The sequence below is a fragment of the Cyclospora cayetanensis genome, unplaced genomic scaffold (assembly GCF_002999335.1).
Source record: "Cyclospora cayetanensis isolate NF1_C8 unplaced genomic scaffold, CcayRef3 CcayRef3_contig_50, whole genome shotgun sequence".
NCBI classification, from domain to species: domain Eukaryota; phylum Apicomplexa; class Conoidasida; order Eucoccidiorida; family Eimeriidae; genus Cyclospora; species Cyclospora cayetanensis.
In genome coordinates this window covers 5,500-17,904 of record NW_020312481.1, presented here as the reverse complement: position 1 = coordinate 17,904, position 12,405 = coordinate 5,500, and the positions used below count along the sequence as shown (strand labels likewise).

The window sequence follows — 12,405 nt, the reverse complement described above, 5'->3', positions numbered from 1 at the left end:
GCGCACATCCGTTTGCCTCTGCCTCGTTCTACTGCACACGTACACACCCTCCTCCACTAGATATGCATCCTTAGAGACTTTCCCAAAGAGGCCTAATGCCAACCACGCGAAGAAGTGACCCCTTCTCCAACCCCCGGCCCTCCCCGTCCAGCGGGATGTACAGCCGTACAGCAATATGACAGAAAGCACTCGTGCCCTAGGACTGGGCAGCTGCACTGAGGAATTTTGAAAGAGTGCTCTCACTGTTTCTGTATAGATGCTGTGTCTACTGCTATGACCATAGTGGCAAACCTGTTGCAGCGATGGCCCTCCCAACAAGCTCCAATCTATGCTACTAGGAGATGCTGCCGCATAAAAAAGCACCAAAAAAAGCAGCATGCAAGCGGAGCTTCGGGCCTCCGTGGCGTTCTTCTTGGGCCCTAGCCCGCTTACGACCATATTTTAACAATGCCATCCCTCCCCGCTGTAGCTAAAAACAGATCTGACTGCCCTATGACAGCCAGGCCCGTTATGGCATCCCTGTGCATCGGCGAGGGCCCCCTGAACCCTATGAATGCATCTGAAGCATCCTCTGGAATCCACGCAGGGGCCCAAGAGGAGATGGTGGATCGTGAAGAGGGCGATACACAGCAGCACCCCCCCCCAGGAGCCCTGCAGCTTGTGCCGTCTATCGTGACCAGTCCCTTCCCATTTCGCCTCGAGTCCCCTGCCCCTCCGGATGGGGAGCCGCTGTATCCTCCAGCTTCCGAGTCTGCTGACGATCGAGCGCGTGTACAAGGCGGATCCTTTTCCGCAAGTGCTCCCAGGTTTCCAGGCCCCCGACCTGCTGCAGCAGCAGCAACAAACTGCATGAATCGCTTACCTTGGGCTGAACGGCTGCACACTTGCTGCAGCACGTGCGTCCCCTCGACAGTAAGAGAAGCCATGAGAGAGAAAGCGGAATCTTCTCTGGCCCTGCAGCCACATGCGTTGGGGGGCCCTAACACGCAATAAGAGCTGACGAGGTCGTGGTCTAGAAAGACCGTATTCGGGGGGGAAATCGGTGCCGCAGCGACCCCTGTAGGCTCGCCAACTTGCTGCTGCTGTTGTTGCCGCTGCTGTTGTTGCTCTTGTCTCTCCCCCAGGTTCGCAGCAAAGACAGCGCGCTCTTCTGCCAAATCCCAGTAGTGCACACAGCGGTCCTCTCCCGCGGTTAGTACGAAACCAGTGGGGCCCCGTAATGGGGAAGGAGACCACAGACAGCAGGGCGTATGAAGGGCTGCTCGATCAGCTACACGACGCAGAGATCCTGCTAATCCTGCATTCTGGGGTAACAAATGACTGGCTGCCGATGGCATGCGCAGAGCCTCCATCGGCACAGGAACAAGCCGAGGCACTGCACAGCCTTGAGCTGCCCCAAGGGCTCCAGCCTCTGCCGCGGCTGCCTTTATTGCAGCGTCCGCAAAGCAGGAGGTGTTGTATCCCCTCACGACAGAGCCGTCCATCAGATCGAGGAGGAGCAGGGGGAAGGCCCCCTGCTCCAAGAGGACCACCAGGCAGCAGGTGGGCGTGTCGTCTGGCTGCAAGCAGGGGGAACCGATGCCTGCAGCGATCTTCGCGCTGCCAACAGAGATCGCGGCTACAGAAGGGTCCACAAAAAGCAAGTGCTTGATGGGTGCTGCTGGCTGCAGCAGCCAGGCACTCACTGGCACCTGCATGCGAAGGTCGTAGTGCAAAAGCAAGCCCCCCGTAGTCCCCACAACTGCGCAGCGAGCATCTAAACCGATAGCCTCCGCCGAAGGAGCTCCAAACCAGGGAGGAAGATGCGCAGCGAAGCACGGCGAAGCGGTGCGGAGATCCCAGCCCCCGAACAAGCCGTTTCGCAGAGCATACAAGAGGAGCTGCTCCAGTGCAGTATCTTGGTGACACAAACACGCAATACCGTTGCCTCCCGCGGCAGCTGCTGCTGTCGACGCGCGTGCAGCTGCAACCCCTGCAATCGCACGCTGCGCAGAGGCTCCCTCCGCCGCCGCTCTGTGCATGAGCCTGGACAGAGACACTGCAGCTCGTGCAGCAGCGGCGCTCTCTTTAGGCCTTAAAGCATGCACACCCTTGTCGCCTTGCTGAGACCGCTGGAGGATCTCCAGGAGCACGCAAGGCTGCGCTTCTAGAGGCGCGGGAAAAAGCCGCGGAGTCTGCAAGCGCAGCACTGCCCCCGGGATGGAGGAGGAGGAGGCAGCAGTGCTGCTGCAGTTGCTGCTGCAGTTGCTGTTGCCGCTGTCAAGCCGCACCAAATGACAAGCCCCGTCCGACGTTCCTACGGCCAGGGTTTTAGTGTTCTGAATGAGGCACTGCGCCGTCAGGTGAAGCTGAGAGGGCAGCTGCCAGAAGCCAACGATGGGTGCTGCATGCATGCATGCATGCAGCCCACACACAGCAGCACATACATTATTCTGCTCCCCACGAGAAATTCGAAAAAGCGGTTTAAATCCGGGCGCCATGCGGCCTGGGGTGGCATCGTGGTTCGAGAGCGAAGAAAGAGGGGAAGAATCCCTTCGGGCGCAAGGAAGTGTTGTTCTCTATGTGGTGAGCTGTGCGGCGAAACGAAGACTTACGGCGTGTGGCAGCCAGTAGCGAGACGGCCTTCCAGACGCGTATCTCGCCCCCTCGAAGAGCAAGGGGAGCAGCACAAAGAAGACGGCCATCGTCAGTGGCTGCAAGACTCAAAACGCCGCCTCCTCGGCAGCAGAGAGCCTCGAAGTCGTTGAAGCTACGAAGCCACAGGCCCTTAGGTTTCCAGCAGGACAGATCTGGCAATCCCGCAATTCCATTTCCAGAGAAGATTGACGCCCCCTTTCTGTCGAGATTCGTGCCGATTGCTTGCTGCGTTGCTGCCCAGTCTTGCAGACCTGCAGGGAGAGCTCTCCCCATGCGAGAACTTGCCGTCGATCCTAAAGCCACGGGAAGCAGTTGCACCCCACTGCTGTCGGCGGTAAGCCCCCCGACTACTGTTGAGACAGTCCTCCACGCAGGCTTCCCTGAGAGTCTCACTGACGCAGCGCCTGCAGCAGCAGCGCTGCCGCTGCCGTTAGCAAGGAGAGTGGCTTGGGAGCCTCCAAGAGCAGCAGCGGCGACAGCGGCAGGGTGGGGGGGAGGAGTAGAGGGTCCTGTCGAGAGTCTCCGTGCAAGGGTGGAGTGCCGTCTCTCCGCGGAAGGAAAGGCATCCACGGAGTCGGTGAGACGCTGCTGGTAAGGATAGAGACTGAAAAGCCCCTCGTCGAGCCGCTGCAGTCTGCCCACCTCGAGAGAAGGCCGCCTCGGCAAGCCCAACACGACACACCTCCAGTCTCGCTGCAGAGGCGGGGGAACCCCTGTAGAAGTGATGCTGCCTCTGTAGGGAGACAGAGGGGGGGCACTCAGAGGAAGACGCTTCCCACTTGCCGCAGCTGCCGCTGCTGCAGCTGCTGCCGTCGCTGCGGCTGCTTCTAACCACCAGGCGCTGCTGGGGAGCTCGTGAGAAGGGCCTCGTCGAGCTCTCAGCAGCACCTGCTTCAGCGGTGCAAGCGCACCAGAAGAGCCAGGAACCTCTGCCGTCAGGGCAGCAACTGCAGCGGCTGGAGTCGTAGCCGCCAGGAGCAACGCCAGATAGGCCCCCGACACTACGGGGGGCCCACAACTTGCTTGTATTGAGAGCGAGGAGCTGTGCTGCAAGGCAGGCAGACGCGAAAACACACCCTTTCGGAGATGGCTGCAAGGTGCGGGAGGCGTGGAGGCAGCGGAAACGCACTGGCACACAGGCTGAGGCATGGTGCAAGCGGAGGGGGGAGGGGGGAAGGGTTAGGAGGTGAGGCCTCCTTCTCAGAGCGTTTTCCAGAGACGCCGAAAAAATTTCAAGGCCAGAAAATACGTGATAAGAAAGACACGTCACAGCGCCTTCTGCACGCCAGATCCTAACGGCAACAGCAAAAGCAGCAACAGCAAAAGCAGCAGCAGCAAAAGCAGCAGCAGCAAAAGCAGCAACAGCAAAAGCAGCAGCAGAGTCCAAGCATCTAGAGAATACCCCAATTTCTGCTTACCTTGTTGTGGTGTGTAGACAGCCCTAGGAGGGCTTGCAGGAGCGACGGCTGTGGGGGGTATGTCCACAGATACCTTCCCAAGGCACCGGCAATTGCAGAGGCTGCAGCAAGTGCCGCTCGTGTTGCTGATTTTGCAGCAGCACTAGAGACCTCGGCTGGACACATACCATGCAGAGTGTGTGCGAGCGACAGTTGCGGCGGCTCCAGTGACTGAGTCGTCTTGCAGCCGCCGCCCTCTTTGATGTTGTTCGGGGTGCTGTGTGTGCTGACCACAGTCGCACGGGCTTCCTCCGGAAAGAGACAGCGCTGCAAAAGCAACAGCTGGTGCCTGAGCACGAGCTGCATGACATGCGGCAGAAGCGTCTCTGAAAGCAGGCCCCAAAGAGAGACGCGAGTCAGCGGCGACGTGTTGGGGGGAGTGGGAGCCAAGCGCATGGCACTGAGAACTTGACGGCAGGGAGGCCCCTGTGGCAACATGTACCGAAGAGCTTTTTCAGCTGCAAGGAGAAAAAGCACGCGCGGCGATTGCACTGTGGTGGAGCCGCATCATGCGCAACGCAAGGTATTGTAGGCAATGCAGAATTTGAACGCCCCAAGGCTGCGCAGAGCCTCACGCACCTGCCTGCCCGTTCCCCAAGCTGCGGTGGGAGGCTTCGAAGGCATGGCTAGCTAGCTAGCTAGCTAGCTAGCTAATAGAGCGCAGGGAGGGAAGGGGTCCAACGGGACCTACCCTGCTTGAAATACACGCTGCAGCACAAGGGGCGGCTGTCTCCGTTAGCAGAAGCCTGCAGCTGCGCTGCTGTGTCCAGTGTCGCATCCAAGAATCCTAGAGTTTCCACGGCAGAGCCGATTGGATAATGAACGGCTGTGACCAACGAGCCGTCTTCGTCTGCACTCGCTGCGGCCGCTGCGTTTGCTGCTGCTGCCTGCCGCCTTGCAAGCAGCGTGGGGAGCAGCAGCAGCAGAGCGTGTCGATTTGCTTTGCCAATATGCCACAGAAATCTCGCGAGCTCCAACACAGGAGGAGGACGCAAGGAGCCAGCCTCGCTGCCCGTGCTTGCATGGACTCCCCCCTTAGCCACCTGCCGTTCCTCCTGCAGACTGCTCCTGTCTCTTGGCCTCTGCACAGGAGACACCCCGTAGTGGACAGGCGCGACAGAAGCACCAGCTGCCTTCTCCAAGTTCAAAAGGACAGACTGCCAAGAGAACCCCACACGAGGCACCTGCTGCCCCTCCAAGGGGCCTTTAACAGGGATAGGAGGCCTTATCCCAGATGGAGTGCTGCTGCCGCGAGGAAGAATGCTCTCACAACAGCTGTTGCTGCTGCCGTCGCTGCTGCTGCTCCCACAGCTGCTGCTGCTGTTGCTGCCATCGCTGCTGCTGCACTCAGCATCGCAGGGTTCCAGGAGCTTTTGCGTAGAGCTGCGTCTGAGCCGTCGCTGGACCGTTTCCGCAGCCTTCAGCGCAGGCGTCGAAAAGAGGAGTGCTAGCGCCTGCTCGCTCAGTCTGCCGCGCATCTGCTGATGCAGCAGGCCCAGCAGCAGCTGTCTGGACAGCGGAGGTCGCAGGAAAGCAGACACCCGTTCCACCAGCAGCACGTCGTCGCTGTGCCGTCTCAAGACAGGATGCAGGAGGGGCATCAAAAGCGCGTACGTCTGCACAGGACCCCAACTCTTTTGTATGGCCGCAAGGAGATGCAGCAACACTCCCCGCAGCAGGAGGGACGGGAAAAGCAGCAGAGGCACAACTCTTCGGCCCAACAGCGCGTAAGTGCCTCTGGAGGAAGGACGCAGAAGATCGTCTGCTGCAAGCTGGGCAAGCGCAGTGACGGCTGCCACTATAACCTCCTCCTGCTGATCCAGGAGACACTGCTCACAGCAAGGGACGATGCAGCTCTCTGCGCTCCCGGGAAGCGCAAAGCTCCCGAGACTCCCCAGCGACCGAATGACTGCTGCCCGCACGGCTGCGCAGGTGTCATTGAGTTGCACAATGAGGTACGGCAGCAAAAAGCTGTGAGTCTTTTGAGGTCCCAGCACGGCAGCTAGCAGAGGAACTGACCGCAACAGCGCCAGGCGTTGCTCGAGGGGGCGACAAGTCAGCTGCTGCTGAAGCGTTGGAAGAACAGCCGCATGCAACTGCTCAACAGCTTCCATCAGATGCTGCTCCGCAGCCTCCGAAAGGCCCTCCCTACGACAGGCAACTCTGACGCCTGCAGGGGACCCTGGGGAGACACACGAAATCGGAGATGCAGCCGTCCCTGCTGCTGCCTCTGATTCTGCTATTTCTGCTGTTGCTAGTTCTGCTTCTGCTAGTTCTGCTTCTGCCCCTGCTTCTGCTACTGCTTCTGCTACTGCTTCTGCTTCTCCTGTTTTTTCTCTACGCCTTTCTGGGAGCTCAGCCGCAGTAGAGAAGCCCCCAGGAGCTTCTCCAGCGGCTACGGCGACCTGGCGAAAGCTTTTCTGGTTGCTTTCAGAGGTTTTTGCGCTGTCTGCTGGAGGAGAAGCAGCGCCAGCAGCGTTGCCTGGTGATGCTGGTGCGCAGAGGCGGGTAGCGTTTCCCGCTGAGAAGCTCTTGCGTGGCAGTACAGCACTTGGAGCTCTTCTTTCTCCTTCTCTCGCGGCAGTGGCTATGCGGCAAGACGCTGGCAGCGGAGCTGCTGGTGGCTCAGTGGGGGCAGCTGCTGACCCCCCTTGCAGGCGTTGCAGCAGCTGCTGCCGTCCCTGCTGCTCTCGACGACTCCTCAAGACAGCCTGAAAGTGCAGACAGGCACGGACTGCAAGGAGCATCAGCGGAAGCGTCTCAGTCACAGCCACGCGGACAGCGGGATCGGGATCGGCCGTGCTGAGGCGGTGCAAAGCAGGCAGGATGTATCCACAGAAGAGAGCAGCTGCGTCTGCCTGCGGTGCCCCCTTCTCCACCCCCTCGTTGCGGCTGATGAGCCGCTGCCGCTGCTGCTGCTGCTGCCGCTGCTGCCGCTGCTGGGATGAAAAAACACCCTTCCCGCTACATCTGGACGGCACGCCGGCTCTGAGGAATCCCGAGCAAGCAGCGTCCTCTTCCCCACGAGGAAGAGGATTTTGGCTGCCGCATGCGGAGCCGCAAAAGGCGCAAAGACGTCTCTGCAAGCGAAGTCTGGAACAGGCTGCCTCGTGGTGCAAAGCAGCATTCAGCTGCAGGAGTGCGGCGGCGAGAGCCTTGACAGCTGCGGCTCTAACAACGGGGAGAGGGTCCCCTAGATGGTGGGTAAGAAAGGGCAGCAAAGACTCCAGGAGCACCTCGGTAGTGGCGATTCGAGAAAGAAAGCGCAGCAAAGAGATGCCGCACGCGCGAATCCGCGGACTGCTCGTGTGTTGCAGCGCAAGACCAATAATTTCTGTCGCTAGGATGGTTGCGCCGCTGCGCATGCATCCCGCGCAGGGAGTTTCACCGCCTTCTCTAGCCTCCACGGCTCTCTCCTCGGAAGTGGCAGCTCCAGCAGGCAGCAACTGCACGGGGATAGCCAAGTCCAAGCTCACAGACACGGCTGCTGCAGACGCAGCCTCAGAGGCAAACAGCTCGGTGGGTACCTCCGGGGGGCCTAAGATCGGAGACACAGTCTGCCACTGCGGATACACTGGAGAAAGCGGCGTGCTGCAGTCTCCCCCCCAAGAAGACACCCCGCCTTCAGACGCCACTGCAGTGCCGCCAGCCTCAGCGACTGCAGCGGCAGAGGGGCCGCTGTCCTCTCCCCGCTGCCTAAAGAGCTCATCGTACAGCCGAAGCTTTCGCTCCTCGAGCTCCTCCAGGACGTCTACTGCAGGCTGAACGCACAGCGCAGAGGCTGCAATGAGAAAAGGATGTAATTCCAACGTAAGGCTCGAAGAAAAACCCCCCAATGCCCTCCCTTCCCCCCCCGTCCGCCCCCACACGCACACGGGGTAATCGGCTGCAGAAACGCGCAGGAGAGGGAGAGGAGAGACAGCAGAAGGCGAGGCAGCTTTTGCATGTGCATCCCTTCGCAGGTCAAGGATGCACATGCAAAAGGTCGAGCTGGACGCAGCCATGCGCAAGCAAGCACTAGAAGACGTGTGCAGTGTGCTTCGGCAAGTCTGCGACACACTGCCTGAAGACCCCTGGGGAGCGGTGGCTGCTGCGGCAAGCTGCAGCAAGCCACCAGCGCTTTCTAGAGTCGCTATTCTACGTATATGTGTAGCCAGGTGTATATGTGTAGCCAGGAAAGCCAACAAGCCACGTACCCGCTTGCCAAGGACGGTGGCATTGTAGCTGCTTTCCCAGATACTCATGAGTCCCCTGCCATACTGCCGCGCATTCAAGGAGCTTAAAACGGGGTGTGGCAGACGGCTCGTGAGAGCTGCTGCAGCGGCTGCCTCCTGAGCTGCCTCTGCCACGAGAAGCGACTCCTCCGTTGTGGCAAGTCCGCCTCCTCCTGAGGCTGCTGTAGAGGCTGCAGGCAACACTCGCGAATCTCGCTGCGCAGTCAGCAGATTCACCGTAGCTGCAGCAGATGCCGCTGCAGCATCCGCAGCTGCAGCCCCTCCTGCACTCCATGCATGCAGCATCGCGCCAGCGACAGGACAGTCCTGTGGCATCGTGATTGCCATATTGAGGACGGTCTGCTCAAAGCGGAAAGCAAAACCAGACAGACATACAGACATACAGGCAGAGAGAGAGACACATACACATACATATATATATATATATTTATACTTTATACACATACACACATTCGCATACATATATATATATACATATTTATATTTATACATATTTATATTTATACATATTTATATTTATACACATACATACATATACACACATACACATACACACAGACACATATATATATGTACACATTTGTATTTATACACATACATACATATAGACATACACATATATGTATACATACAAATATTTGTAGAACCCACAATAGCAACGCATAGCCAGTTCTAAAGCTGTTGGCCGTAGATTTCCTACTGACGGGTTATGCGTAGAGCGTGTCAAGTCACTGCCACACACCTGATGCGCAATGCAGCCATCCACTTCCAGAGTTTCTCGTCCTGCGGCTTCGCGCAGCAGCTGCAGCAAGAGCTCTTCATTCGCGTCGTTTCTGGCCTGTGCTGCGGAGGCTCGGAGATGCTGCTGCTCCTGCTGCTGCTGCTGCTGCTGCTGCTGAGGTCTCTGTTCTAGGAGGGCGAGACAGAGGTCAGGCAGGTGTTCTTTCAGCAGCAGAATGCGGAGATCTGGCTGCTGGTAGGCTGGATGCAGCAGCACGGTAAAGAGGCACAAGAAATAATTGGCAAAACAGGGGGGAAACACGTTCTGCATCCACAGCCGCAGCGTATCCTGCGCCGACAGTCGCATGTGCGGCAGTTGCAGGATTCCCCCGTGCAACAGCAATGCCTGCATGCGCCGACAAGAAATTCCTTCGAACAGATGCAGCAGTGCTGCAGGGGGTGACGGGGATGTTGGGCAGCTGGACAGACCAGGAAGGGAAGCAAACAGCGATGCATGCGGTGCAGCAGCGTTCATTGCCGCATTACCGGTTGCAAAACTAAAGGCACGGCGAGCTATATTGCTGCTGCTGCTGCTGCTATTGCTGCTGCTGCTGCTGCTCCCCGGGGCAGCAGCCGCTTGGACGTTCTGCTGAGCCTTCAAAAAAGAGACCTTGCCTTCGGTCTGTTGGTGTGGAATCTCATGTTGTTGCTGTTGTTGTTGCTGTTGTTGTTGCTCCTGTTGCTGCTGCTCCTGTTGTTGCTGCTCCTGTTGCTGCTGCTCCTGTTGCTGCTGCTCCGCAGCAGCAGCAGCAAGCCAATCCCTGAGCTCAAGGAGGTGTAGGAGGTCGATGACGTCTGCGCCTTCCAGCAGGATCTCGGCTAAGGTGCAGTTGACTGAGAACATTTCTGCTGAGTGTTTCTCTATGAGAGCTTCGGCTAGCGGTCGGGGAGCCTCGTCCTTCTCTCCGAATCTGAAGAACAATGGGAAACCAACCCTGTGAGAGCGACTGACTGTCTTCCGAGCAGCTCCAACAATGCCCCCAGTAGCCTCGCATTTCCTCCCTAAGGATTTGTCCTTCGGAGAGGGGCGAAAACGGAGGAAGGCAAAAGCAAGCAATGCAGCTCGAGCACAAAAAAGCAACTGCTTCCTGCCGCCTCTCTCGCTTTACAGAGGGAGATCTACGCGCCAGCAGACGCGTGTGAATCCCTAGGGGGCAATTATCTGTGCGCTGGTGCCTGCCTACGGCTAGCGGCACATTCAAACTGAATGAAAGGCGTCTCCAAAACGCAGCTGGCATGCTGCACGCAGATGGACCCCACGGAATCACTGCGTGGGGGGAGGAAGCGGGGAGAGAGTGAGCGAGGGGAGGGGGCAGCCAAAGAGGACAGCCTTCTTCGAGGAACGGGGGGAACTCACCGCTCAGGGGCGAGGTAGCATCTGGATCTTTTGGAAGATTCAAAAAGCAGACTGAAAGCCCGCATGTCTCGCAGCCTTAAATCTACGTCCTTCCATGGTGCTGCATCTGTAAGGAACGCGTGTAAGGACGAGGTTAGTCCCATGTTCTCTGTCTTAATGTCGCAGTGCGTGAACCCCAGGCTGTGTAGCTGTACAATGCCGGCAAGCAGCTGGAAACAGATGTACAGCAGCTGCGTTGGTGTGGGTGCAGGACGCGCATGCAGCCTTTCCCATACGGATCCGCTCAAATAGCGTCGCAGCAATAACGCTGATCGTTCTGCTAGCAGGAGACGTTCATCTGGACACCTGTGCGAGGGGCAGACGAGGGAAAGAAGGAAAGCAGCAGTAGCAGCAGCCGTGGCATGCACAGACACATCAGAGGGACCAGAATACACGCAGAAACATGCAGACAGATAGACGGCGAGCGACACACACACACACACACATGCACATGCACACATACTTTGCACTTATGGCAGAGTGGGGTGGGGGAGGGGGGGATGAGGCTAAAGTTCCTTCAAGAAAAACGGCCTTAAAAGGCGAGGCCAGAGAGACAGACAGACTGACTGACAGCTGGGTACAAATACAAGGGTCTTTACATCGGCAGCATGACAAGGAGGTAGTAGCCAGCAGGGGTCAGTACAGTAGATTTGCGCGAGGCATGCTCGGATTTTCGCCTTAGAGGAGGCTCCAGGAAATAGCCATCACCACGGGAGATACGGGCGAACTTCACGAGAAATAGTCAGGGGAGAAAAAAGGAACGATGCCCCCACGGCTTCCGCTTGGGCTACGGGCCGTTACGAAAGGCAAGCAACTAGATGCATGGAAGGAATTCTGGGGTCGAGGTAGGGAGAGAAATAAGAAGAAATAAGGAGAGATGTAGAAAGAAAGAGAAGGAGATATAGAAAGAAAGAGATGGAGATATAGAAAGAAAGAGAAAGAGATATAGAAAGAAAGAGAGGGAGATATAGAAAGAAAGAGAAGCAGATATAGAAAGAAAGAGAGGGAGATATAGAAAGAAAGAGAAGCAGATATAGAAAGAAAGAGAGGGAGATATAGAAAGAAAGAGAAAGAGATATAGAAAGAAAGCGAGAAATCAGGCGGGCTGGGAAGGGAGTATTATATATTGGACAGGGATATGCTTACACATTGGGGTGTATATCAAAGGTAAGAACAGCTTTATGGAGGAGTTTTTGGGTTTGAAAGTTTCGGAGGTCTAGAGGGGGCCCCTTGGTTCCTGCGGCGTTTTTGTTGACGAAGAGTTTGCAGAAAGTTAGGCCATCGCTGACGGATACGCAAAGGAGGCTGCTGCTGATGCGGGAGGTGGATATGCACCCGATCGCATGCAAGAACGGATAGTCTTCCATGTAGACGCGCTGCTCATCTGTCAAGGGGGAGGTTTGCGTCTGAGATGGCGCTTGAGACAAATCGCCGGAAGGCGATGCCTGGGTGAAGCCGCCAGACATGGCGTTTCCCATGGTGCTAGAGCTTTTTGTCTTCGCTAGGCTGATATCCGAAGCACCTCCTGATGCAACACAGAGGGTTCTTCTCGACGCGTCAGACAGGGCGGATCAGCAGCAACTGTTGCTGCTGATCCGCCCTGTCTGACGCGTCAAGAAGAAGATAGAGGGCCCTTAAGGAGAAGTGGGTCAGCGCTCCGCTGTAGATCAGCTCCCGAGGGAGCTAGATGCCTCTGCAGTTGGCATTGCCGTCTGTCTATGCCCTTGTTTCTGCAGCAGCTGGTGGTTCTGCTGCGGCTTATGCCGCTGCCGGCGTCTGACAAGAGGGACGAAATCGGGACTGAATGACCGCTGCTAGGCATGAAGACGCTGAAAACACAGAATGGGAGAGGCAGCAATAGGCTCTTCCCAACACGAGGCTCTCTAGCAAGCTAGGTGTC

The 12,405-nt window shown here is 57.5% G+C and overlaps 1 protein-coding gene across 1 annotated transcript; it reads right to left on the bottom strand.

The window, feature by feature from the left end:
* Positions 1-428: 428 nt before the first annotated feature.
* Positions 429-11,983, bottom strand: LOC34619573. Its single transcript, XM_026334808.1, has 10 exons — positions 11,652-11,983; positions 10,467-10,811; positions 9,772-10,020; positions 9,072-9,663; positions 8,291-8,668; positions 5,375-7,855; positions 4,822-5,227; positions 4,056-4,552; positions 2,595-3,684; positions 429-2,383 (listed from the first exon to the last, which is right to left on the bottom strand). The coding sequence occupies exons 1-10, from the start codon at positions 11,981-11,983 to the stop codon at positions 429-431; spliced, it is 8,325 nt and encodes a 2,774-aa protein (XP_026190593.1).
* Between the last annotated feature and the right edge of the window lie 422 nt (positions 11,984-12,405).

Coding starts and splice junctions, on each gene's coding strand:
- LOC34619573 (XM_026334808.1), bottom strand. CDS start 11,983: ATGGGAAACGCCATGTCTGGCGGCTTCACCCAGGCATCGCCTTCCGGC. Junction 10,812..11,651: donor TTTGATATACACCCCAATGT/GTAAGCATATCC, acceptor CCCCTCGCACAG/GTGTCCAGATGAACGTCTCC. Junction 2,384..2,594: donor GCTACTGGCTGCCACACGCC/GTAAGTCTTCGT, acceptor GCATGCATGCAG/CACCCATCGTTGGCTTCTGG.